Genomic DNA, 27,038 nt, shown 5'->3' with positions numbered 1-27,038 from the left:
AGATCCTTTTGGAATTGTGGGAAGGCCTTTAGGAATAAAGAAACTTGGGGTAACCAAGAAGGAGTAAAATATCCAAAGGTATATGAATACCTGGGAGCCCTCGTGTATCTAATAAAGTGTAATGGTTCCTTTGCAGGGATGTATGTCGTTACTACGCATGCTTTCACAACGCATGCCTTTACCACGCAGGTTTTACAACGCAAGTCGTTACAACTTGCGTTGGGGGGGCGCTTGATAGTGAATAGTTTAATTCACTATTCCAACTCCAGTCCCTGTGGATAGTAGGGAAGGTTTTGGATAGTAAATTAAACTATTCCCTATCCTACAGCGCCCCCGCACAACATTGTAAAAGTTGCGTGGTAAAAGTACTGCGTGGTAAAAGTTGCGTTGTAAACGCTGTTCCCCCTTTGCAGTGGTAACAATCCCTCCAGGTAGCTCACTGCTTCAAGGTGGATACCTTGTCCCTCTTTTGTTGGAACCAGAGTCCTGTCCTCATGCAACAAGCATTGTCTGGTGTCCAAAGCAAACACAAGGAGATGATGGACGGAGCGCTGAAACTTTTCAGGCACTCCCTCCAGTCACAGATATGCGTTGAATCCATTATCGTTCTTTAGCTCACTTCCTCACCCCAGTTCAGACGTCCAATGGACATGAAGTCCTGCGATCCGGGGACCTGGGACCAAGGGGTGGCGCACGCTTTGTCTATCAGACAGTTTCTTTGGGAAGGAAGGCGGGCAGTAGGCGTGGGCAGAGGTTGTCCACAAGCTTTTTGAAACTGGGTAGCCCGCTTAAGTCATCGCATGCATCCTTGCACACATATGCATCCTTGCACACACATGCATCCTCACACATACTTGCATCCACGCACACACATGCATCCTCACACACACTTGCACACACATGCATCCTCACACACACTTGCATCCTCGCACACATGCATCCTCGCACACACATGCATCCTCACACACATGCATCCTCACACACACATGCATCCTCGCACACTCATGCATCCTCGCACACACATGCATCCTCGCACACTCATGCATCCTCGCACACACATGCATCCTCACACACTTGCATCCTCGCACACACATGCATCCTCACATACACGTGCATCCTCGCACAAACATGCATCCTCGCACACACATGCATCCTCACACACTTGCATCCTCGCACATACATGCATCCTCGCACACACATGCATCCTTGCACACACATGCATCCTCACACACTTGCATCCTCGCACACACATGCATCCTCACACACACATGCATCCTCACACACACATGCATCCTCACATACACATGCATCCTTGCACACACATGCATCTTTTGGGGAAAACAATGCTTACGTGGGAACCACACTGGATTTCCAATGGTAGTCAGTAGGCATCTCCCATCATGCACAGCGCAGGGCTGTACCCAGCTGGATTGAATCAGCACTTCCTCCAGCCGGGGGAGAAGAGGGGGTCACCCACTCCTATCCCTTGGATGTTGAAAGGATCAGAACTTGGGGTCTTCCTCAGATTGGCTTTGCTGAGCCCATACCTGGCTCCTGGGTGGTCTCTGGTGTAAAGGCCTCTGGGAAACATAAAAAAAGGAGGAAATTTGTAGACCACAATGCCAGAAGTCTACAGGTGCTGCAGCTGCGCAGGAGTCATTTGCTTTCATACTAGGCTGTGCGAAATTTAAATTATGCTGGAATAACTTGTATAATTTGGGGTATTTTGCATAATACTTTTTTTATACAAAATTCCTGAAGTTATGCCATTATGCCCCATTGTGTAATTGTGCGCCATTTGTGGTAAACATTTGCAGTGGACACTCAGGAACAGCAGAACACTTTTCGCAAGATATTTTTTGCATGAAATGCGACCTTCCATCAAGCACATTCCATGCTAAAATGCAGTGCTAAATGATAAATTTGGATTTTGTGCAATTTTACTTGAATTTTGGTAACTGCGCAAAAGCAAATGACATGAATTTCACACACCTCTATTTCACACTCATGCTGGTCCCTCTGTGCGTCTTGTATTCATCGGTTAAACACAAGAGACTTAGGGCCAGATGTAGGAAGGCAAATACCGGTCGGTAGCGGCCGATTTCGGCCATTACCGACCAGAATTTCTAGCTTGGTATGTAGGGGCATGTTAAAATACAGATTCAGTAATTTGACCAAATCAGTGATTTTACCAATTCGGTAAAATGACTGAATCTAATTTGACATGTAGGTAGCACTGTAATCAGTGCTACAGGGGTTTAAGAATTCGTTATTTACCACAAACTAGAAGTTGGTGGTAAATAATGAAAACCCTTTAAAAAGCATTTTTTTTGCTTTTAAAACAGTGCCATGTTGCAGACATACTGCAACATGTGCACCCATGCGCAATTGAGGGGTGCAACAGGGTGTCAAAGTGACACCCTGCAACCCTCTATGTTTCCCCCAATTACAGAATCGGTATTTACCGATTCAGTAATTGACATTCATTCCTATGGGCCTCCAGGCCCATAGGAATGAATGGCAATTACCGAATCGGTAAATACTGATTCGGTAATTACCGAATCATACCGATTCGGTAATTAAATCGGTAAAATTACCTACATCCCGATTGCCAGTTCTTAAATACCGAATCGGTATGATTCGGTATTTAAGAATCGGTAATCTGGGATTACCTAAATCGGGCCCTAAATCCTCATGCGATTTGAAATGTGTATCATACTTAGGATGTTCCCTCATGGCGGAAATGACTCCTACTCTTGGGGCCGTAGTGACAGGACACCTTCTGTAAGGCAGAGTCTTCTGCCTTCACATGGGCAGGATGATTTTTATGAAACACACACAATATTAGGGCTCGAAACGTCGACGTTCAAGAACGAGCATGCTTTCAGCCCAGTAAGATCTATATAAATAAAGTCGTCTTGTTAGGGTTTCTGTGGCTGCTAGTAATATAAGAAGAAATATGGTTTCATTTTTTATGCTTTTCTGTCCCTTTGTTACAATTTGTGGAGTTTCTTGATGTGTTTTGCCACAATCTGTGACCATTTCATGTCACTATTGTGAATATCTTTTATGTATTTTGTTGTGTATGTCGAATATTGTCAAGTAGTATTTTTGTTTTTTTCCCTTTAATTTTCTAAATATAAGAAAAGACTTGATAAATCAAAATTGTTGTTCTATCAGTTGTGAGCTGCTTACACATATGCTGTGGATTCCCACCAGGAAAGGTGGACATTAAACAGAAGAGATTTGTATGTGGCAGAACCACTACTCCTATACTGTATCCATCCCGGGGGGTCTGCACAATACTGGGTTACCCCATTGAGATCACCAATTCACATGGACAGGGCCCTGGTTTCCAGGAGGTAGCTGATAGGGTACTAAAGTGACGTCAGAGCGTGCTTTCTGCGTGCGCCAGCATCCCTCCAGGAGCTCAGTGTCTGCCCCACTGTGACAGACTTCTTGGGAGTGAAGCGGGACAGCACAGTCGAGAAAGTATGGGAAGGGAATATGTGGAATGCTTCAAAGACTAGACTTCTCTTTGCACCAATGAGCTCTCTGTGTTTAAACTGCTGCCAAGACTAGAGGTGGGCGATATATTCTGCTCCACCGGTAGGATTAGCAGAATTTTGGTCGCTCCACGTTATGCTTGTAAAATGCAGTTCTGGCCAAATTCCGTCATCCACGACACGGCAGAATCTTTTCTCATGCACAGCTTGTAAAAAGTAAGTTGTCGAGTGTGGGCATGATTTGGCATCGACTAGAATGATTTTAGGTCGCGAGGAGGGCACACCAGGAGATTTCACCGACGCGGGTGGTCACGGCCTTTCATGGTCAGAAAGGAGCCGCTCGAGTAGAAAATCTACTCGAGCTGCCGCAAAATCTACTCGAGCTGTCGCAAAATCTACTCGAGCTGCAGCAAAATCTACTCGAGCTGCAGCAAAATCTACTCGAGCTGCAGCAAAATCTACTCGAGAAGCTGTGTCCCCTGGTGCACCACATGCTGCCTTCATTCGTGCTGATTTTTCATCACGAACCGAGCTCCCAGTGCTAACTCACAGCTCAAGCAGCGCGATGTGCCTATTTCCAACAGTGTGCGCAATTCTGAGGGACTCTGTAGAATTTTTATCAACGCTACGGAAATCCATGGAGTAAAACTCTGGGAGTTCCATCCCAGCCCTATCTAAAACTAGGTTGGTTCATTGCACCGATGTTTTAATTTATGTAATGGTATGCTCTGTTATGTGCTTCATTTGCAAAGTGCACTACCACCCGCGAGAATATCCTGGCGCTGCCGTATGCTGTGCAAAGCTGGTGGTGGTCAAGCCCGCAGACCCTTCGGCTCTCGATTACCCAGAATGTATGAACTGCTGGTAGGCTTAGACCCGCTCTTTGCACCAATCAGCTCTCGCGTAGAAACTGCTGCTAAGTCTGAACTAGCTCTTCCCATAAATGAGTTCTCTTTGCATTAATTGCTGCTAGGGATACCATGGTTCTTTATATTAATGCGTGCTCTACGGGGGCGGTGTCACCCCACGGCTCTCAGAGCAGGTAAAAAGGAAGAAACAAAATGATACTAACAATATTATTATTCATTTATTTGTCATTGCCTCAGGGCTGGGTTAGGGCGGGTGGGGCGGGTGGCATCGGGAGGAGGAGCGCTTCTTGCATTTAAGTAATCATGACGGTTTGGCCGGCTGTCCTGGGCCGGCCAATCAGTCATGCGCACTTTGCATGTTCTCCACCGGGCTGTAACACCCATCATGGGTGAAAAACATGCACAGCCTCCCTAAACCACATCTGAGCGCTGAACCACAGCACGCAGACCAATCACAACACTGCATTGCAGCGTGGTGTTTTGCTTAGGGGAGCCTGAGTGTTTCGTGCTTCTTCCAGACTCGGAGACAGGAAGAGAAGAGGATAAAGGAGGAGGAGAGACAGCAGAAGAGCTAAGAGGTTTGAAAAAAGTATATTTTTCAAACCCTATCATCCCGAACCACCACCCCCATTCCCTACCAGCCGCAACTGGTGCTCTAAACTCCAGACTGGCCCTTTGTATTAATGACCTTTCTGTGTATTAACTGCTGCTAGGTTTACATTGGTATTTTGCACTAATCTGCCCACTGTGTGTTAACTGCTGCTGGGTGTAGGCTAGCCCTTTGCACTAATGGCTGCTGATGTATAAACTGCTAGAACCAGACTACACCGTTGCAGTGACTGCACCGTTGACCCGTGTGTGCATCAAGTGTTGCTGAGAATAGGCTAGCTCAGTGAGTTAATCAGCACTCTGATCACTAAGTGCTCTATTTACTGCTACTGAGGTGGCACCGTCCCTTTTCACTATAGCGCTTCCTGTGCATTGACTGCTGCTGACACTAGACTGTCTGTGAGTTTTATGTGTATTCACTGTCGTGAATGCTACTCTGGCACTTTGCACTAATTTCACTAGTGACCTCTTCGTGTGTTAAGTACTGCTTCGAAGAGCCTGTCGCTTTAGACTTGTTTTCTGTGTAATCTCCGTTGCTGGAGCTAGATTGACACTTTGCACTGATGGCGAGTTATCTGTGAGTTAACTGCTGATAACGCGTTGCATTCGTGAGTTCCCTGTATGTAAGTTCCTGCTAAGATTAGACTGGCCTTTGTACTAACGTGCTGTCTGTGCATTCGCTACTGTGAGATTATTTGCACCTTTCGCACTGATCGCTCTCTGTATGAACTGCTCTTAAAACCAAGCTGGTCTTTTGCACAAATGAACTCCCTGTAAATTAACTGCTTCCGGGGTTAGGCTGGCCTTTGGTATTATCCGGTTTATTATTCTCATCACAGGCAAAGAGTTATCTTTGTAAGAACTTCTGCTGAGACTTTGCACTAATGAGTTCTTTATGTAATAACTGCTGCTGGGACTTTGCACTAATGAGTTCTTTATGTAATAACTGCTGCTGGGACTTTGCACTAATGAGTTCTTTATGTAATAACTGCTGCTGAGACTTTGCACTAATGAGTTCTTTATGTAATAACTGCTGCTGAGACTTTGCACTAATGAGTTCTTTATGTAATAACTGCTGCTGGGACTTTGCACTAATGAGTTCTTTATGTAATAACTGCTGCTGAGACTTTGCACTAATGTGTTCTTTATGTAATAACTGCTGCTGAGACTTTACACTAATGAGTTCTTTATGTAATAACTGCTGCTGAGACTTTGCACTAATGAGTTCTTTATGTAATAACTGCTGCTGAGACTTTGTACTAATGAGTTCTTTATGTAATAACTACTGCTGAGACTTTGCACTGAGTTCTTTATGTAATAACTGCTGCTGAGACTTTGCACTAATGAGTTCTTTATGTAATAACTGCTGCTGAGACTTTGCACTATGAGTTCTTTATCTAATAACTGCTGCTGAGACGTTGTACTAATGAGTTCTTTGTGTAATAACTGCTGCTGAGACTTTGCACTGAGTTCTTTATGTGATAACTGCTGCTGAGACTTTGCACTAATGAGTTCTTTATGTAATAACTGCTGCTGAGACTTTGTACTAATGGGTTATTTATGTAATAACTGCTGCTGAGACTTTGCACTGAGTTCTTTATGTAATAACTGCTGCTGAGACTTTGCACTAATGAGTTCTTTATGTAATAACTGCTGCTGAAACTTTGCACTAATGAGTTCTTTACGTAATAACTGCTGCTGAGACTTTCACTAATGAGTTCTTTATGTAATAACTGCTGCTGAGACTTTGCACTGAGTTCTTTATGTAATAACTGCTGCTGAGACTTTGCACTAATGAGTTCTTTATGTAATAAGTGCTGCTGAAACTTTGCACTAATGAGTTCTTTATGTAATAACTGCTGCTGGGACTTTGCACTAATGTGTTCTTTGTGTAATAACTGCTGCTGAGACTTTCACTAATGAGCTCTCTGTATATTAAGTGCTGCTAAGAATAAACTGGCCTTTTGCACTGACTAGCTCTTGCGTGTTCACTGCTGTTGTGACCACCATAATGAGTTCTGTGTTTGCTATGAATGGCTCTCATACAGAGCTTCTGCTGTTTATGTCCGTTCCTGAATCTCATAACCCACTTCTATGACGTAGCAACCTGCATGTTATAAGGCATGGACAAAGTGGGCCCCAGCCCTTCAGGGGCCCTTGATAGAGCCAGCTCTCTTCTGCAGGGTCTCCTTCCCTAGTGAGCTTGAATCATTCTTAAAGGGATTGTTTTAAATACCGTTTTCCTTTAATTTATTTTTAATGTGGCTGATGTGTGATAATCTATCACAAACAGGATGCAGAGAAATGTGTTTATGTTTCATGCAACATCCAATAAATAAACTCTCTTTTAGAATAAAACAAGACCTCACTGATGAGAAACGGGAGGGTGTCACAGAGATTATTTGCAATAGTATTAGTAAGCTGCTGCTGTGGTACAAAATTGAAAACACACCTCATTATCCCTGAATATTAGACGTAAACACTTGTAGACGCATGTGTCTGTGCAGTGTCAGTAACCTAGCCAAAGAGGGCATGAAAAGAGCTGAAACTGGACCATAATATCAAAGCTGTTCCCAACAAGGGACCCAAAATACATTTGTCTCAGGGCCCCCAAAATACTTAAGATGTCCTTGGTAGCGATAGTTGATAACTAAACTTGTTACCCACTGTTGTGATGTCTAAGACACAAAGTGCAAAAAAAGTGCAAAAAAAATGTCTGCCGCACTATGCGGAGCTCCGCGAGCAGTGGAGTGCATTAGATAAATGCCGTTCGCTGTGATTTTCAGTGCCAGGTGCTTGTCCGCACATCACGAACATCACCATGCACAGCTCAAGCGGGCTTCGAGTAGACATTTACTAGAGCTGCAGCTTTCTCACCACTAACGGATGGTGTCTCAACGTAACTGTTGCGAGCATACGTGACCACTCGCATGAGAAATCTGACCGTCCGCCTTGAGAACTCTCGCCGGGAGGTTGATTTTCCAAGCTTGCGCCCGCCAACTTGATGTTGACGATCGGGAACGAGGAAAAATCTCACCGGGAGGTGGATTTACCTCGCTCACACTGCCCAACTTGACGTTGAAGAACGCAAGTGGGGATGAAACTCCGTTCGGCAAAGCGGAGTTTTTCGGAACTCCACAAGCTCCGCGTAACGTGGAGTGCGGAAAACTCTGCAAACTCAGCGAGTGGAGTGTAGTTAACCACCCAGACTTAGTTAAGTCATGAGGTCCATCCTGGCCAGGTGACCGCATGCTCCGAGAGCCTGGTATCGTGTAAGCATGGGCGAATTTTGCGAATCTCGCGTTCGCGAATTTTGCGGATTTGCGAACTCGCAATCCGCAAAATCCGTGAATTCTCGCGAATTTGCGGATTTTTTTTTTGTGTGTTTGCGCGGGTTTCTGCCAGTTCGCGAGGGTTTTGTACAATGTCGCAAATTGCGAACTTACCTGTCGGGTCGCAAGTTTCGCGAACTTGTTGTTTCTACGTGTCCAGCCTGTTTGGGACACTCTTCTTCATCACTGCCACTCTCTGTCACCACTGCCACTCTCTGACTACTCATGCCACCCTCTGGCCCACCCATGCCACCCTCTGTTTCATCACAGCACCCTCTGGTTGTCCAGTCAGTGTACATTATTGTGGCAACGCAAGCACACCTTCCCTGCCTCAAGTGACCTGAATTAATTTGGGGCTGATTAATGTGTCACAGAATATTTTTTTAGCTGGCACCTGCTTCCTTAGTGCTTCCTGATTAGTGAACTTTTGCACTTGCTAAGTGCTTTCATTGTTGCAAAATTAGTTACAACACCTGCCCTGCCCCAACTGACAATAATGAATTAGGGGCTGATTAATGGATTTGAACTGCCAGCCTGGCTCCTGCTTGTCTCCCTTAGCTGTAATTCAGGACCTTTGTGGCATATGTGTAACTATTCTGAGGTTCAGAGCAGGGTCACATAATAGTTGCAACTGGCAACTGAACTCTGGAGGGGCCCCTCAGCAAGCACTACAGGAAATGGCTACTAATGATGAGCCTGAACTTTTGAACCTGGTAAGTAGTTACTTTCATTTTGTTAAAATCGTATTTCTGCAATTTTGCACTTATTCGCGGGGCGCGAACTCACGCGAACTCACGCGAACAGTGCGAGCAGTGCGAGCAAAATCCGCTGCTCGCGGATTTGCGGATTTTGCGGGAGATTCGCGAATCTCGCGGATTGCGAATTTCCCGAAAATCCGCAAAATCCGCGAGCGAAACGGATTTTCCGCCCATGCTTAGTATCGTGGTGCTGCTTCTCTGCTTTGCCTGAAAACAGAAAGCACTGCTGCAGGAGAGAGAAGAAAGGTAAAGAAGGTGGAGGGTTGGTTTAGGATGTCAGGTAAGCTCTTTTGTTTTAACCTTCGGGACAGAGATACATAACAGATTCCATGATATGAATGGGGCCCCCATTCCTCCATTGCCACTGCGTAGCAGTTGAAAGCAGTCGCAAATGATTTTTGGGGGGACAATGATGAACCTCGGGGTTCTGAGAGACATTATAGACAACTTGAGCTTAATCTCGTTGGTGTCTATCAGATGTCACTCAGAAGTCAGAACTCCTCGGTGAAAAACATCCCCGTTATTCACTGTTAACTGCCGCTAAGACTAGAGTGTCTGGTAGCACTGGTGTCGTTAATGGGCTCTGTGTGTATCTCTGATGCTATGATTAGACCAGCCCTTTGTATTAATGAGCTTACTCTTTAATAACTGCTGCTGAGACTTTGCATTAATGAGTTCTCTGTTAATTAAGTGCTGCTAAGACTAAAGTGTCTGGTAGCACTAGTGTCGTTAATGTGCTCTGTGTGTATCTCTGCTGCTATGATTAGACCAGCCCTTTGCATTAATAAGCTTACTCTTTAATAACTGCTGCTGAGACTTTGCATTAATGAGTTCTCTGTTAATTAAGTGCTGCTAAGATTAAAGTGTCTGGTAGCACTAGTGTCGTTAATGGGCTCTGTGTGTGTCTCTGCTGCTATGATTAGGCCAGCCCTTTGCATTAATGAGCTTACTCTTTAAGAACTGCTGCTGAGACTTTGCATTAATGAGTTCTCTGTTAATTAAGTGCTGCTAAGATTAAAGTGTCTGGTAGCACTAGTGTTGTTAATGGGCTCTGTGTGTATCTCTGCTGCTATGATTAGACCAGCCCTTTGCATTAATGAGCTTACTCTTTAATAACTGCTGCTGAGACTTTGCATTAATGAGTTCTCTGTTAATTAAGTGTCACTAAGACTAGAGTGTCTGGTTGCACTAGTGTCATTAATGGGCTCTGTGTGTATCTCTGCTGCTATGATTAGACCTGCTCTTTGCACTAATGCCATTACTCTGTATTAACTACTGCTGAGACTTTGCATTACTGAGTTCTCTGTTAATTAACTGCTGTTAAGACTAGAGTGTCTGGTTGCACTAGTGTTGTTAATGGGCTCTGTGTGTATCTCTGCTGCTATGATTAGACCAGCCATTTGCATTAATGAGTTTACTCTTTAATAACTGCTGCTGAGACTTTGCATTATTGAGTTCTCTGTTAATTAACTGCTGCTAAGACTAGAGAGTCTGGTAGCACTAGTGTATTTAATGGACTCTGTGTGTATCTCAGCTGCTATGATTAGACCAATCCCTTTGCATTAATGAGCTTACACTGTAAAAACTGCTGCTGAGACTTTGCATTAATGAGTTCTCTGTTAATTAAGTGCTGCTAAGACTAGAGTGTCTGGTAGCATTAGTGTCGTTAACATGCTCTGTGTGTATCTCTGCTGCTATGATTAGACCAGCCCTTTGCATTAATGAGCATACTCTTTGATAACTGCTGCTGAGACTTTGCATTAATGAGTTCTCTGTTAATTTAAGTGCTGCTAAGACTAGAGTGCCTGGTAGCACTAGTGTCGTTAACGTGCTCTGTGTGTATCTCTGCTGCTATGATTAGACCAGCCCTTTGCATTAATGAGCTTACTCTTTAATAACTGCTGCTGAGACTTTGCATTATTGAGTTCTCTGTTAATTAGTGCTGCTAAGATTAGAGTGTCTGGTAGCACTAGTGTAGTTAATGTGCTCTGTGTGTATCTCTGCTGCTATGATTAGACCTGCTCTTTGCACTAATGCCATTACTCTGTATTAACTGCTGCTGAGACTTTGCATTAATGAGTTCTCTGTTAATTAAGTGCTGCTAAGACTAGAGTGTCTGGTAGCACTAGTGTCGTTAATGGGCTCTGTGTGTATCTCTACTGCTATGATTAGACCAATCCCTTTGCACTAACGAGCTTACTCTGTAATAACTGCTGCTGAAACTTTGCATTAATGAGTTCTCTGTTAATTAAGTGCTGCTAAGATTAAAGTGTCTTGTAGCACTAGTGCCGTTAATGGGCTCTGTGTGTATCTCTGCTGCTATGATTAGACCAGCCCTTTGCATTAATGAGCTTACTCTTTAATAACTGCTGCTGAGACTTTGCATTATTGAGTTCTCTGTTACTTAAGTGCTGCTAAGACTAGAGTGTCTGGTAGCACTAGTGTCGTTAATGTGCTCTGTGTGTATCTCTGCTGCTATGATTAGACCAGCCCTTTGCATTAATGAGCTTACTCTTTAATAACTGCTGCTGAGACTTTGCATTAATGAGTTCTCTGTTAATTAAGTGCTGCTAAGATTAGAGTGTCTGGTAGCACTAGTGTAGTTAACGTGCTCTGTGTGTATCTCTGCTGCTATGATTAGACTTGCTCTTTGCACTAATGCCATTACTCTGTATTAACTGCTGCTGAAACTTTGCATTAATGAGTTCTCTGTTAATTAAGTGCTGCTAAGACTAGAGTGTCTGGTAGCACTAGTGTAGTTAACGTGCTCTGTGTGTATCTCTGCTGCTATGATTAGACCTGCTCTTTGCACTAATGCCATTACTCTGTATTAACTGCTGCTGAAACTTTGCATTAATGAGTTCTCTGTTAATTAACTGCTGCTAAGACTAGAGTGTCTGGTAGCACTAGTGTCGTTAATGGGCTCTGTGTGTATCTCTGCTGCTATGATTAGACCAGCCCTTTGCATTAATGAGCTTACTCTTTAATAACTGCTGCTGAGACTTTGCATTAATGAGTTCTCTGTTAATTAAGTGCTGCTAAGATTAGAGTGTCTGGTAGCACTAGTGTAGTTAATGTGCTCTGTGTGTATCTCTGCTGCTATGATTAGACCAATCCCTTTGCACTAACGAGCTTACTCTGTAATAACTGCCGCTGAAACTTTGCATTAATGAGTTCTCTGTTAATTAAGTGCTGCTAAGATTAGAGTTTCTGGTAGCACTAGTGTCGTTAATGGGCTCTGTGTGTATCTCTGCTGCTATGATTAGACCAGCCCTTTGCATTATTGAGCGTACTCTTTAATAACTGCTGCTGAGACTTTGCATTATTGAGTTCTCTGTTAATTAAGTGCTGCTAAGATTAGAGTGTCTGGTAGCACTAGTGTCGTTAATGGGCTCTGTGTGTATCTCTGCTGCTATGATTAGACCAGCCCTTTGCATCAATGAGCTTACTCTTTAATAACTGCTGCTGAGACTTTGCATTAATGAGTTCTCTGTTAATTAACTGCTGCTAAGACTAGAGTGTCTGGTAGCACTAGTGTCGTTAACGTGCTCTGTGTGTATCTCAGCTGCTATGATTAGACCAATCTCTTTGCATTAATGAGCTTACACTGTAATAACTGCTGCTGAGACTTTGCATTAATGAGTTCTCTGTTAATTAAGTGCTGCTAAGACTAAAGTGTCTGGTAGCACTAGTGTCGTTAATGGGCTCTGTGTGTATCTCTGCTGCTATGATTAGACCAGCCTTTTGCATTAATGAGCTTACTCTTTAATAACTGCTGCTGAGACTTTGCATTAATGAGTTCTCTGTTAAGTGCTGCTAAGACTAGAGTGTCTGTTGGCACTAGTGTCGTTAATGTGCTCTGTGTGTATCTCTGCTGCTATGATTAGACCAGCCCTTTGCATTATTGAGCGTACTCTTTAATAACTGCTGCTGAGACTTTGCATTATTGAGTTCTCTGTTAATTAAGTGCTGCTAAGATTAGAGTGTCTGGTAGCACTAGTGTCGTTAATGGGCTCTGTGTGTATCTCTGCTGCTATGATTAGACCAGCCCTTTGCATCAATGAGCTTACTCTTTAATAACTGCTGCTGAGACTTTGCATTAATGAGTTCTCTGTTAATTAACTGCTGCTAAGACTAGAGTGTCTGGTAGCACTAGTGTCGTTAACGTGCTCTGTGTGTATCTCAGCTGCTATGATTAGACCAATCTCTTTGCATTAATGAGCTTACACTGTAATAACTGCTGCTGAGACTTTGCATTAATGAGTTCTCTGTTAATTAAGTGCTGCTAAGACTAAAGTGTCTGGTAGCACTAGTGTCGTTAATGGGCTCTGTGTGTATCTCTGCTGCTATGATTAGACCAGCCCTTTGCATTAATGAGCTTACTCTTTAATACCTGCTGCTGAGACTTTGCATTAATGAGTTCTCTGTTTATTACCTGCTGCTAAGACTAAAGTGGCTCGTTGCACGAAATTCACTAATGAGCACTGGGTGTATTATTGTTGGTATGATTATACGGGCCCTCTGCACTAATGAGATTTCTCTGTATTAACTGCTGTTAAGACTTTGCAGAATTGAGTTCTCTGTTCACTAATTGCCTGATTGCTGCTGAGACTAGACTGGCTCGTTGCACTAGTGTCGTGAAAGAGCGCTGTGTCAATTACTGTTGCTATGATTAGACCGGCCCTTTGTACTAATGAGATCTATCAATTGCCTGCTTTAGAGTCATTGCAATAATGGGTCCTAGCTGATTAACTGTTTATTAACTGCTGTAAGGCTAGAGTGCATCGTTACACCAGTGTTATTAATGTGCTCTGTGTGTATCTCTGCTGCTATGATTAGACCAGCACTTTGCACTAATGCGATTACTCTGTATTAACTGCTGCTGAGACTAGAGTGGCCCGTTGCATGAGTGTCGTTAATGTGCTCTGTGTGCATCTCAGCTGCTATGATTAGACCAATCCCTTTGCACTAATAAGCTTACTTTGTAATAACTGCTGCTGAGACTTTGCATTATTGAGTTCTCTGTTAACTACCTACGACTAGACTAGAGTGTCTGGTAGCACTAGTGTCGTTAACGTGCTCTGTGTGTATCTCTGCTGCTATGATTAGACCAGCCCTTTGCACTAATGAGCTCATTCTGTGATAACTGCTGCTGAGACTTTGCATTATTGAGTTCTCTGTTTACTAACTGCTGCTGAGACTAGAGTGGCCCGTTGCACCAGTGTCGCTAATGTGCTCTGTGTGTATCTCTGCTGCTATGATTAGACCAATCCCTTTGCACTAATAAGCTTACTTTGTAATAACTGCTGCTGAGACTTTGCATTATTGAGTTCTCTGTTAACTACCTACGACTAGACTAGAGTGTCTGGTAGCACTAGTGTCGTTAACGTGCTCTGTGTGTATCTCTGCTGCTATGATTAGACCAGCTCTTTGCACTAATGCTATGACTGTTTTAACTGCTGCTAAGACTTTACTTATTCTCTGTTTATTAACTGCTGCTAAGCCTAGGCTGTCTCATCGCGCTGGTGTTGTTACTGAGCTCTGCTGCTATGGTTAGACCAGCCCTTTGCACTGATGAGATTACTCTGTATTAACTGCTGCTGAGACTAGAGTGACCCGTTGCAGTAGTGTCATTAATTTGCCCTGTGTGCATCTCTGTTGCTGTGATTAGACCGTCTCTTTGCACTAACGGTCTCACTGTGTCGCCTGCTTTGCACTAATGCTCTGCGCTGCTGGTTGCTCTGAAGCTCTCTAACCCTCTCTTCTGCTCTCTCCTCATGCCTCCTCGGACCCCAGATAAATGGCCGAACCGTAAGTCTCTGCTCCCCCTCTCCCCCCTGTGTCTCCCCTCCAGTGGTGTCTGTGGCCCCTCCTTTCTGATCTGCACAGTCCCAGGTCCCCCTTCCTTTGTGTGTGTTTGAGGTGGAAGGGTGGGGCGGGGGGGGGGGGGTTGTTTGGGGGGTTACACCATATAAGGCTGCAGTGTACCATCCTGCAACCTTCCTTCTCTGACACTTTCTCTCTCCTTCCTTCCTTCCTTCGGTCTCCTTGTTGTCTTCAGTCCTTCTCATTCCTTTTCTGCCACCTTTCTCTCATAGTCTCCACAGCCTGTCTTCTGTCTCTTTCTCTCTCCGCCTTTCTATGTACTAACCTCTCTCTCACCAGCTCCCTCCAGCCCTCCCTCTTCCTCCTCCTCTATCTGTATTTGTCTTTCTTTCCCTTTTGATCTCTCACATCGAGTCGTATTGCAGTCGTGCGCATCTCTCTCTTTTTTTTCTTCACGTCTTCTTTTTCTCTGTTGTCCCTTCGCGCCTCTCTTAGGCACTCGCACTCTCTCCCTCTCTTCTTTTTCCCCATCCTCTCCTTTCTCTCTACTCTCTTTTCTTCCATCGTTGTTTCCCTCGGCACCCCTCGACCCTTGTATTCTCCCATGCCACCTTCTCTTGTTCGCTCTTTCTTGTTAGTAGTCTTTCTTCTTTCCCTCCCTTTCCATGTCTCCCCCTTTTCTCTCACCGTCGCCCTTTCTTCTCTTTCACTTCCACAGACTCTCTTCCTGGGTCCTGCTATCCTACCCTCCATGTCTCCCGCTTGCTTGCTGCTTCTCTCCTCCTCTCTTTCTCTTTCTTACAGCTCCACGCTCCATCGCTCTCCCGGTTCTTTCTACTCGTTCCACTTCCCTCCCAGTCTTTCTTCCTCTCTCATTCTCTCCCATGCTCGCTCTGTTTCTCTCATGTTTCTCTTTCTCTCTGAGTCTTTCCCAGTCTTGTCTTCCCTCCCGCTCTTTCTCCTTCCTCCCTCTCTGTTATTCCCCTTCCCCTTCAGGGCTTTATGCCTCCCTCCTTTTCTCTTCCACCTCTTCTCTCTATTTTTCTATCTCTCCATCACCCGTTCCTCTCTCTCTGTCTCCCCCATAATTTCTTCTTTCCCAGTATCTCGAACTCTTTTTCTCCCTCTTTCTCAATGTTACCCAGGGCTTTAAGTGGGATGAAAAAACTGTGGGGGTCTCTCAAAGGGGCGTAGCCAATGTAATTAAGGGCCTGGCTTAAAAACACATAAGCTAAAAATCTATGCTTAGCAGAGTGCGCCGCCCGAATTGTATTTTGCTGTTTCTGTCATTACATCCGGATACATGATACAACAAGGAACATTACACCTACAATAAACCAGGACTATTGGCTTTGCCAATGGTTGACAATGGAAGTCGAGTTCTGCTCGCTGGATTGCATATAAAGCTGAGCTTCACACCAATCTCTTATGACGTATGCCGATGACACCCAGCTGATACTGGCACTTGACAAAAACTCTTACAATATCCAGACTGCCTTCTCGGAAGGCATGACTGCAGTGACCTTGACGAGGAATAATGTCCAAAGGAGCCCTCTGTGCCCCCCCCCCTCCCCCGGGCCCTCTGGCCCAGTTGCCCACTACCCCCCCCCCCCCCCCGCCCCCTTTAGTTCAGGTGCCCCCTGCCTCTTCCTCTGTGCCCCCTCTGTTCCAGGTGCCCTCTGCCCCCGTGTTCCCTCGGGTACAGAAGCCCTCTAATCACCCCCCCCCCCCCCGTTTCCAGGCTCCTGCCACCTTCTCTGCTGCCGGCGGGTCACTCTGCCCATGGCGGCCCCTTGAGTGGCCGAGCAGGGCGGGTCTGGGGTGTGGGCAAAAGCAGCCTTGACGTGCCAAGGGCACCGAGCCCAGCCTGCGCGCGCCCCTCATTGGCATGCTGTCTGCAGCCGCCCGGTGTCTGGCGTTTGGAGACGGGCTTTCAGCCTGGCAGCGGGCACAGCGCGCCGTGTCCTCGGCGTGATGTGCTGGCAAGTCCCTCAGCGCCACTGTGCCCATCTCTGCCACGGTGACGAGCCAAGGCCCTTCCGCCAGGCGTCCATGCGTGCAGCAGGACCGAGGCTGGGACATTCAGGGGTGGCACCGCGGTGACTGATGCCCAATCAGCAGCCTGGAGAGAGGACGTCCAGGGGTGGGGTCTAGGGAGAGCGTTCTCCAAGAAGCCGGGTTGTACCAGTCTTGTCACCAACTTCCATGCCAGGAGAAAGACTGTACTGCCAAGAAAGAGAGCCCGGCAAACTCCTGAACCAGGGCACACTGGCAACACGGCCAGAGAAAACTGGCACAGAGCGCCCCCTGGCTGAAGCCTGACTCCAACACTGCCCCTCAGCTGTTACAACAAAGGTGCTGAAGACGCGCCTCTTTGAAGAGGGTGACACCCCTGAACGGACCCCTTAATGAACCTCTGCACGTTTAATGTCCTTTGTGGACCCATAACTCAGTCCTTACGCATAGACTGCCCTTTGTGAACCTGTAAATGCGCCTCTACAGGCAAAATGTAATTTGTGAACCTATAAATGAGTCCCTTCATGTAGAGAGTCTTTTGTGAATCTCTAAATCCCTAAATGTTGAATGGTTTTTGTGAGCCCATACATGAACCCCTACATGTAGAGTGTCCTTTGCGAGCCCGGAAATGATTCCCTGCCCATAAAGTGCCAATTATGAACCTGTAAATGAGCCCCTACATGTAGAGTGTCCTCAGTGAGCCTATAACAGTCCCTACATGTAAAATATCATTTGTGAACCTATAAATGAGTCCCTAAACATAGAATGGCCTTTGCAAGCCAAGAAATGAGTCTCTACAGGTAAAGTGTCCTTTGTGAATCTATAAATGAGTCCCTAAACATAGAATGGCCTTTGCAAGCCAAGAAATGAGCCTCTACAGGTAAAGTGTCCTTTGTGAATCTATAAATGAGTCCCTAAACATAGAATGGCCTTTGCAAGCCAAGAAATGAGTCTCTACAGGTAAAGTGTCCTTTGTGAATCTATAAATGAGTCCCTAAACATAGAATGGCCTTTGCAAGCCAAGAAATGAGTCTCTACAGGTAAAGTATCCTTTGTGAATCTATAAATGAGTCCCTAAACATAGAATGGCCTTTGCAAGCCAAGAAATGAGTCCCTACATGTAAAATATCATTTGTGAACCTATAAATGAGTCCCTAAACATAGAATGGCCTTTGCAAGCCAAGAAATGAGTCTCTACAGGTAAAGTGTCCTTTGTGAATCTATAAATGAGTCCATAAACATAGAATGGCCTTTGCAAGCCAAGAAATGAGTCTCTACAGGTAAAGTGTCCTTTGTGAATCTATAAATGAGTCCCTAAACATAGAATGGCCTTTGCAAGCCAAGAAATGAGTCTCTACAGGTAAAGTGTCCTTTGTGAATCTATAAATGAGTCCCTAAACATAGAATGGCCTTTGCAAGCCAAGAAATGAGTCTCTACAGGTAAATTGTCCTTTGTGAATCTATAAATGAGTCCCTAAACATAGAATGGCCTTTGCAAGCCAAGAAATGAGACTCTACAGGTAAAGTGTCCTTTGTGAATCTATAAATGAGTCCCTAAACATAGAATGGCCTTTGCAAGCCAAGAAATGAGTCTCTACAGGTAAAGTGTCCTTTGTGAATCTATAAATGAGTCCCTAAATATAGAATGGCCTTTGCAAGCCAAGAAATGAGTCTCTACAGGTAAAGTGTCCTTTGTGAATCTATAAATGAGTCCCTAAACATAGAATGGCCTTTGCAAGCCAAGAAATGACTCTCTACAGGTAAAGTGTCCTTTGTGAATCTATAAATGAGTCCCTAAACATAGAATGGCCTTTGCAAGCCAAGAAATGAGTCTCTACAGGTAAAGTGTCCTTTGTGAACCTATAAATGAGTCCCTAAACATAGAATGGCCTTTGCAAGCCAAGAAATGAGTCTCTACAGGTAAAGTGTCCTTTGTGAACCTATAAATGAGTCCCTAAACATAGAATGGCCTTTGCAAGCCAAGAAATGAGTCTCTACAGGTAAAGTGTCCTTTGTGAATCTATAAATGAGTCCCTAAACATAGAATGGCCTTTGCAAGCCAAGAAATGAGTCTCTACAGGTAAAGTGTCCTTTGTGAATCTATAAATGAGCCCCTATACATAGAATGTCCTTTGTGACCCTACAAATGAGCCCTCACATGATGAATGTCCTTTATGGATCCATAAATAAGCCGCTGCACGTAGAGTACAATTTGTGAACCTATAAATGAGCTCCTACACAGAGAGTGTCGTTTGTGAACCTGTAAATGAGGCCTCAGATGTAGAGTTTCCTTTGTGGACCTATAAATGCACCTCAATGCGTAGTGTGTCCTTTGTGGACCCATTAATAAACGTCTACACATAGAGTACAATTTGTGAACCTATAAATTAGCCCCAACACAGAGAGTGTCCTTTGTGGATCCATACATGAGCCCCGACACAGAGAGTGTCCTTTCTGAACCTGCAAATGAGGCCCTACACGTAGTGTGCCCTCTGTGGACCCATAAATAAACCTGTACATGTAGAGTGTAGTTTGTGAACCTATAAATTAGCCCCTATTTGTGTATGAGTCGGTCCAAGAGGCCATGATTGTCTCACAGTTTTACATTTGTTTCTTCAAGAGCGTCTCTTGAGTCTTCAGGTCTCTCTTCCTCTCTCTCTCTCTTTCTCTCTCTTTCTCACTCCCTCTCTATCACTCTCTGTCTGTCTGTATCTCTATCTTTTTTTCTCTCTTTCTCTCTGTCTCTCTCTCTGGCTCTTTCTCTCGCTCTCTTTGTTTCTCTCTCTCTTTCTCGCTCTCTCTCTCTCTTTCTCTCTCTCTCTTCCTCTTTCTCTGTCTCTCTCTCTCTCTGTCTCTCTGTCTCTCTCTCTCTCTCTCTCTCTCCTTCACTCTTGCGTCTCACTTTTCTCCATGTCCCCTCTCTTGCAGGGACCATGCCGCCAGTCATCACGGAGCAGTCCCCTGAGACGTATGTGGTGTATCCCACTGAAGACATCCAGCTGAAGTGCGAGGCGGAAGGCCAGGAGAACCTCATGTGAGTCTGGGCTCTGGGGTACCAGGGTCCCATGTGAGTCTGGGATCTGGGGTACTGGGGTCCCATGTGAGTCTGGGCTCTGGGGTACCGGGGTCCCATGTGAGTCTGGGCTATGGGGTACCGGGGTCCGAGCAGCGTCACTGGGAAAAGGGGGGTTGTCTATCTGGATAATCAGGAAACTGTTTCATTTGCTGCAAAATCCATCTAGGAATGTCAGTAGAAACAAAGCCCGCCGCAGGCCAAACGGGCCACAAGTTACGAAGAGCGCTGCACGCGGAATGCGAGGCAGCTCTTGACCCCGTTGAAGCTGTGAATGTAAACAGTGCATTCATTCATTTATTCAGACATTACAGGGGGTGAGACTCACTTCCAGGCCCCTGACTCTGTGGACTGTGGAAGGTGCTGCATGCTTTGCTCTCATTAAGCATGAGCGGAAAATCTGTTCGGCTCGCGGATTTCGCGGATTTTCGGTAAATTCGCAATCCGTGAGATTCGCGAATTTCCCGCAAAATCCGCGAACGAAAATCCGCAAACGGAACGGTTTGGGTCAAAAGTTCAAGCTGACTTTTGTAACTCTTTTAGAATGGCGCGGCAAGCTGCCAGAGCCATTCTAAAATAGTTACAAAAGTCAGCTTCAACAGGAAGCTCTAATAGATAAAGTAAAGCAGGTGCTGCTCAAATTCAGTTACACAATCATTAATCACCCCAAACTTGGGGTGATTAATGATTGTGTAACTTAATTTGACCTTCAACTGGAGCACCTGCTTTACTTTATCTATTAGTGCTTCCTGTTGAAGCTATTTCTAGCTATTTTAGAATGGCGCTGGCAGCTTGCCGGTGCCATTCTATGTGGGGCGGAGGGCAGAAGGGCACAAAAGTGGGACAGAGGGCAGAAGGGGACAAAAAATGAGTGGGGCAGAGGGCAGAAGGGCACAGAAACAAGAGGTACAGAGGGCAGATGGGCATAAAAAACAAGAGGGTGGCAGTGATTAAGCAGGCAAAATAAAAAACCCTGCGAAATTGCAAAGTGCCTCGCAAACACCCGAGAACACGCAAAGCGCCTCGCGAACACCCGCGAACACGCAAAATAAAAAAATCCGCAAATTTGTGCGAATTCGTGAATTTTGCGGATTGCCAATTCGCAAATCCGCAAATTCGCGAATTGCCATTTCGCAAAATTCGCCCATGCTTAGCTCCCATCAGGAAGTGTGCAGCCCGCATGTGTAAGTACATATAAAGGGGCGGAAACATCTCCTTGTGAGCAGTGGCATGTATAGAAACACATTCATGCAACAAAACACACCCACGCCTTCGGCACATGTTTGGGTTTTTTGTTCTTTACATTGTTCCCATTAAAAAAGTTACACGTGTATCTTCACTTTTGAAGGCAAATCATGTTCACAACACATTGTTCTTCAAAAGGGCCCCTCAGACCAGGCGCGAACCATTTCAGGCCTGATGATGTCACTTTCAGAAGTGTCAACTAGTGATTTACCCCATAAACACATGTGACAGCAAAGTTCTGAGGGTCTCTTCAGCTTAGAAATGAGTGCTTTCAGTAGCCCCCAGAGATGCAATCAGGGCTCCATGCTTCACTTCCAAGAGACCGGAGCGCATTGAATGGTATTTTTGTTTGCACAGTCACCAGTGGGTTTCCTAGTATAGGCCAAGAGCGACAATCTTTACAGATGGCAGTGGTCGTTTAGTTGGTAGCACATCTATTCTCTTTGTGCATTTAGAGCATACATCCAAGCATTGGCGCCCCTCAAGGTTATACAAATTGCACCCCACTACCTAAGGTGCCAAAACACTGGAGTCAATTTGATCCCAGTGAAAACATGAAATAAATGTATAAACCTCGGCTCTCCAGTATAATTGAAGTCTCAATTCTTATCGTTATCTAACACAGATCAGTTCAAAGTACCAGCAGGGCATCAGCTCAGTTCTTGCTGTGTCATTCTAATATATGAATATATCACCAAATCTTTAAATCACAAGTTTCAAATTCAAAACACAATAACAATGAGGTTAGGAATAGACAGCTTGGTGTGGCAGTCCTCCTTTTAGGCGTTGAACCGGCAGCCGACACGTGTTTCGTTTCCTAGAAACTTCTTCAAGGCTTCAGTCATTGTGTCACAAGGACGGAGCACAGATTATATTTAGAAATTTCCAGATCTCTAATGTGAGAGTCGTCTCTCCCTCTTGAATTCCAGCAGAGGGGCTGCGGTGGCAGTGCAGTGGGACGTGACTGTCTGCATATAACGGCGCGTGTCTGCGTGTGCACTGCGCTGCGCATGCCGCGCTGTCTGCACAGCGCATTGATTTCAGAAGTAGAGGCGGGCCAGCCGCGGAAACCTCAAGCCCGACTCGCGCCTCAATCCTACCCCTGGCCCGGCTCGAGGTCCCTTTGGAAGGAACCTGGATTGAGCTGAGCTTTCATATGGTTTCTGCCTCATGCTCGCCCCCCGCCTTCATGCACAGAGCATTAACAAGTGAGCTACGAAGAAGAGACAGACAGACCCTCATTTAGTGGCTGACAAAGTGAAACCAGAAAAACTGGATTCATTGTGTCTTCCCCCATACCCAAATTGTGTGATCCTAGACAAATAGTATATTTTACTGCTCGTCCTTAAAGCACCTTTAAATACATGAGTTCAGCATTTTAGCGGTGCTAAACCTATTGTGTTTGACATAACAGACTATAATGTTGCTGTATCTATCACAATCTTGGCCCCATACAGAGTGCACGTGACGACTGACTTGCCTCTTGTGTCACTAATGGCGCTGGGTCAAGACTGACTTGCATATGGCCATGTCTGAACTGGGGTGGCGTGGTGAGCAAAATAACGATGGATTAAACCCAGAGCTGTGACTGGGGGTGAATGTTTTGCTATTGTGCAACATTCCGTCCATCATCTTGTGTGTTTTGCTGTTCACCCTATGTGGGAAGAGTATGCACAGACGTGGGTCCGGTGCTCACTACGCCACTGGAGTCAAGCTATCCCGGCTGAAGATGGCCGATAGACAGAAACCGGTCCTAGGATGCTCGATTCCGGTCCAGGGAAGACATGGCTTGGCAGTTCAGGCTGGACTGTTCCCATGAGGCACAGGGTCAAGACTGATTTGCATATGGCCATGTCTGAACTGGGGAGGCTTGGTGAGCAAAATAACGATGGATTAAACCCAGATCTGTGACTGGGGTGAATGTTTTGCCATTGTGCAACATTCCGTCCATCATCTTGTGTGTTTTGCCAGAGTGGGGCGGGACAGGAATGATTCTAAGTTCATGTTTATAAACGATCACAAGTGCTTCTCAGAGCACTGCTGTAATGTGACGTATTCATGTCAAAGCTTCCACATGTTAAAGAAATGCACTTTTTTGAATGTTGAAGAGACTTAATCATATTTTACCTGATGTTTGTTGTATGGTTTACAAACATACCTTTTCAGGGCTCGGCTCAGCTCCTGACGAGCTCTAAGAGCCGAGCCAGACCCGTGGCTCGGCTCGCCCTGTTCATTTGTTTGCTCGCCCACCTCTGTTCAGAATGGAGGGCTGGCCTAGGTAGTCCTTCTCTGCCCCATAAAGATTCAACCCATCTCTCGGCCCTCTATCACTTTCCTTCTGTCTCTTCCTCTCTGTCATCGTTCACTTTGTTCTCAACTTTGTCACCACTTTTTATTCCATGCCCTCTTTTTTTCTCAATTTCTTCCTATTCTTTACTTCTCTCCCTCTCTAGCTCTGTCCCTCGTGCCCTCTCCTCTCTCCACCCTCTCTCCCTCTCTAGCTCGGTACCTCGTGCCCTCTCCTCTCAGTCTATCCCCCTCTCTAGCTCTGTCCCTCGTGCCCTCTCCTCTCTCCACCCTCTCTCCCTCTCCAGCTCGGTACCTCGTGCCCTCTCCTCTCAGTCTCTCCCCCTCTCTAGCTCTGTCCATCGTGCCCTCTCCTCTCTCCACCCCCTCTCCCTCTCTAGCTCTGTCCCTCGTGCCCTCTCCTCTCTCCACCCCCTCTCCCTCTCTAGCTCTGTCCCTCGTGCCCGCTCCTCTCTCCACCCTCTCTCCCTCTCTAGCTCTGTCCGTCGTGCCCTCTCCTCTCTCCACCCCCTCTCCCTCTCTAGCTCTGTCCCTCGTGCCCGCTCCTCTCTCCACCCTCTCTCCCTCTCTAGCTCTGTCCCACGTGCCCTCTCCTCTCAGTCTCTCCCCCTCTCTAGCTCTGTCCCTCGTGCCCGCTCCTCTCTCCACCCTCTCTCCCTCTCTAGCTCTGTCCCTCGTGCCCGCTCCTCTCTCCACCCTCTCTCCCTCTCTAGCTCTGTCCCACGTGCCCTCTCCTCTCAGTCTCTCCCCCTCTCTAGCTCTGTCCCTCGTGCTCTCTCCTCTCTCCACCCTCTCACCCTCTCTAGCTCGGTCCCTCGTGCCCTCTCCTCTCAGTCTCTCCCCCTCTCTAGCTCTGTCCCTCGTGCTCTCTCCTCTCTCCACCCTCTCTCCCTCTCTAGCTCGGTCCCTCGTGCCCTCTCCTCTCAGTCTCTCCCCCTCTCTAGCTCTGTCCCACGTGCCCTCTCCTCTCTCCACCCTCTCTCCCTCTCTAGCTCTGTCCCTCGTGCTCTCTCCTCTCTCCACCCTCTCTCCCTCTCTAGCTCGGTCCCTCGTGCCCTCTCCTCTCAGTCTCTCCCCCTCTCTAGCTCTGTCCCACATGCCCTCTCCTCTCTCCACCCTCTCTCCCTCTCTAGCTCTGTCCCTCGTGCTCTCTCCTCTCTCCACCCTCTCTCCCTCGTGCCCTCTCCTCTCTCCACCCCCTCTCCCCCTCTAGCTCTGTCCCTCGTGCCCTCTCCTCTCTCCACCCTCTCTCCCTCTCTAGCTCTGTCCCTCGTGCCCGCTCCTCTCTCCCCCCTCTCTCCCTCTCTAGCTCTGTCCCTCGTGCCCTCTCCTCTCAGTCTCTCCCTCTCTAGCTCTGTCCCTCGTGCCCTCTCCTCTCAGTCTCTCTCCCTCTCTAGCTCTGTCCCTCGTGCCCTCTCCTCTCAGTCTCTCCCCCTCTCTAGCTCTGTCCCTCGTGCCCTCTCCTCTCTCCACCCCCTCTCCCTCTCTAGCTCTGTCCCACATGCCCTCTCCTCTCTCCACCCTCTCTCCCTCTCTAGCTCTGTCCCTCGTGCCCTCTCCTCTCTCCACCCTCTCTCCCTCTCTAGCTCTGTCCCTCGTGCCCTCTCCTCTCTCCACCCCCTCTCCCTCTCTAGCTCTGTCCCACGTGCCCTCTCCTCTCTCCACCCTCTCTCCCTCTCTAGCTCTGTCCCACGTGCCCTCTCCTCTCTCCACCCTCTCTCCCTCTCTAGCTCTGTCCCTCGTGCCCTCTCCTCTCTCCACCCCCTCTCCCTCTCTAGCTCTGTCCCACGTGCCCTCTCCTCTCTCCACCCTCTCTCCCTCTCTAGCTCTGTCCCTCGTGCCCTCTCCTCTCTCCACCCTCTCTCCCTCTCTAGCTCTGTCCCACGTGCCCTCTCCTCTCTCCACCCTCTCTCCCTCTCTAGCTCTGTCCCACGTGCCCTCTCCTCTCTCCACCCTCTCTCCCTCTCTAGCTCTGTCCCTCGTGCCCTCTCCTCTCTCCACCCCCTCTCCCTCTCTAGCTCTGTCCCACGTGCCCTCTCCTCTCAGTCTCTCCCCCTCTCTAGCTCTGTCCCTCGTGCCCTCTCCTCTCAGTCTCTCCCCCTCTCTAGCTCTGTCCCTCGTGCCCTCTCCTCTCAGTCTCTCCCCCTCTCTAGCTCTGTCCCTCGTGCCCTCTCCTCTCTCCACCCCCTCTCCCTCTCTAGCTCTGTCCCTCGTGCCCTCTCCTCTCTCCACCCCCTCTCCCTCTCTAGCCCTGTCCCTCGTGCACTCTCCTCTCTCCACCCCCTCTCCCTCTCTAGCTCTGTCCCACGTGCCCTCTCCTCTCTCCACCCCCTCTCCCTCTCTAGCCCTGACCCACGTGCCCTCTCCTCTCTCCACCCTCTCCCCCTCTCTAGCCCTGTCCCTCGTGCCCTCTCTTCTCTCCACCCTCTCTCCCTCTCTAGCTCGGTACCTCGTGCCCTCTCCTCTCAGTCTCTCCCCCTCTCTCCCTCGGTACCTCGTGCCCTCTCCTCTCAGTCTCTCCCCCTCTCTAGCTCTGTCCCTCGTGCCCTCTCCTCTCTCCACCCTCTCTCCCTCTCTAGCTCGGTACCTCGTGCCCTCTCCTCTCAGTCTCTCCCCCTCTCTAGCTCTGTCCCACGTGCCCACTCCTCTCTCCACCCTCTCTCCCTCTCTAGCTCTGTCCCTCGTGCCCTCTCCTCTCTCCACCCCCTCTCTAGCTCTGTCCCTCGTGCCCTCTCCTCTCAGTCTCTCTCCCTCTCTAGCTCTGTCCCTTGTGCCCTCTCCTCTCTCCACCCTCTCTCCCTCTCTAGCTCTGTCCCTCGTGCCCTCTCCTCTCAGTTTCCCTCCCTCTCTAGCTCTGTCCCTCGTGCCCTCTCTTCTCAGTCTCTCCACCCTCTTTCCCTCTCTAGCTCTGTCCCTCGTGCCCTCTCCTCTCTCCTCTCTCCACCCCCTCTCCCTCTCTAGCCCTGTCCCTCGTGCCCTCTCCTCTCTCCACCCCCTCCACCTCTCTAGCTCTGTCCCTCGTGCCCTCTCCTCTCTCCTCTCTCCACCCCCTCTCCCTCTCTAGCCCTGTCCCTCGTGCCCTCTCCTCTCTCCACCCCCTCTCCCTCTCTAGCTCTGTCCCTCGTGCCCTCTCCTCTCTCCACCCCCTCTCCCTCTTTAGCTCTGTCCCTCGTGCCCTCTCTTCTCACCCTCTCTCCCCTCTCTCCCTCTCTAGCTCGGTCCCTCGTGCCCTCTCCCCTCTCAGTCTCCACCCTCTCTCCCTCTCTAGCTCGGTACCTCGTGCCCTCTCCTCTCTCCACCCTCTCTCCCTCTCTAGCTCTGTCCCTTGTGCCAGCTCCTCTCTCCACCCTCTCTCCCTCTCTAGCTCGGTACCTCGTGCCCTCTCCTCTCAGTCTCTCTCCCTCTCTAGCTCTGTCCCTCGTGCCCGCTCCTCTCTCCACCCTCTCTCCCTCTCTAGCTCTGTCCCTCGTGCCCGCTCCTCTCTCCCTCTCTAGCTC

The 27,038-nt window shown here is 47.4% G+C and overlaps 1 protein-coding gene across 5 annotated transcripts in view; it reads left to right on the top strand.

The window, feature by feature from the left end:
* The window catches only part of L1CAM (L1 cell adhesion molecule), a 603,152-nt gene that overhangs the window by 447,642 nt on the left and 128,472 nt on the right, over positions 1-27,038 (top strand). For 3 of the 5 annotated variants that reach the window (XM_086940234.1, XM_086940235.1, XM_086940238.1), the window contains 2 exons: positions 14,871-14,885; positions 19,845-19,950. In XM_086940234.1, the coding sequence (XP_086796360.1) occupies positions 14,871-14,885; positions 19,845-19,950 (121 nt within the window). The remainder of the gene's footprint in view (positions 1-14,870; positions 14,886-19,844; positions 19,951-27,038) is intronic. The other 2 variants (XM_086940236.1, XM_086940237.1) reach the window with 1 other exon arrangement.

The sequence above is a fragment of the Lissotriton vulgaris genome, chromosome 10 (assembly GCF_964263255.1).
Source record: "Lissotriton vulgaris chromosome 10, aLisVul1.2, whole genome shotgun sequence".
Lineage (NCBI taxonomy): Eukaryota > Metazoa > Chordata > Amphibia > Caudata > Salamandridae > Lissotriton > Lissotriton vulgaris.
The sequence above is the reverse complement of the archived record's forward strand: the minus strand, read 5'-3'. Positions and strand labels throughout refer to the sequence as shown.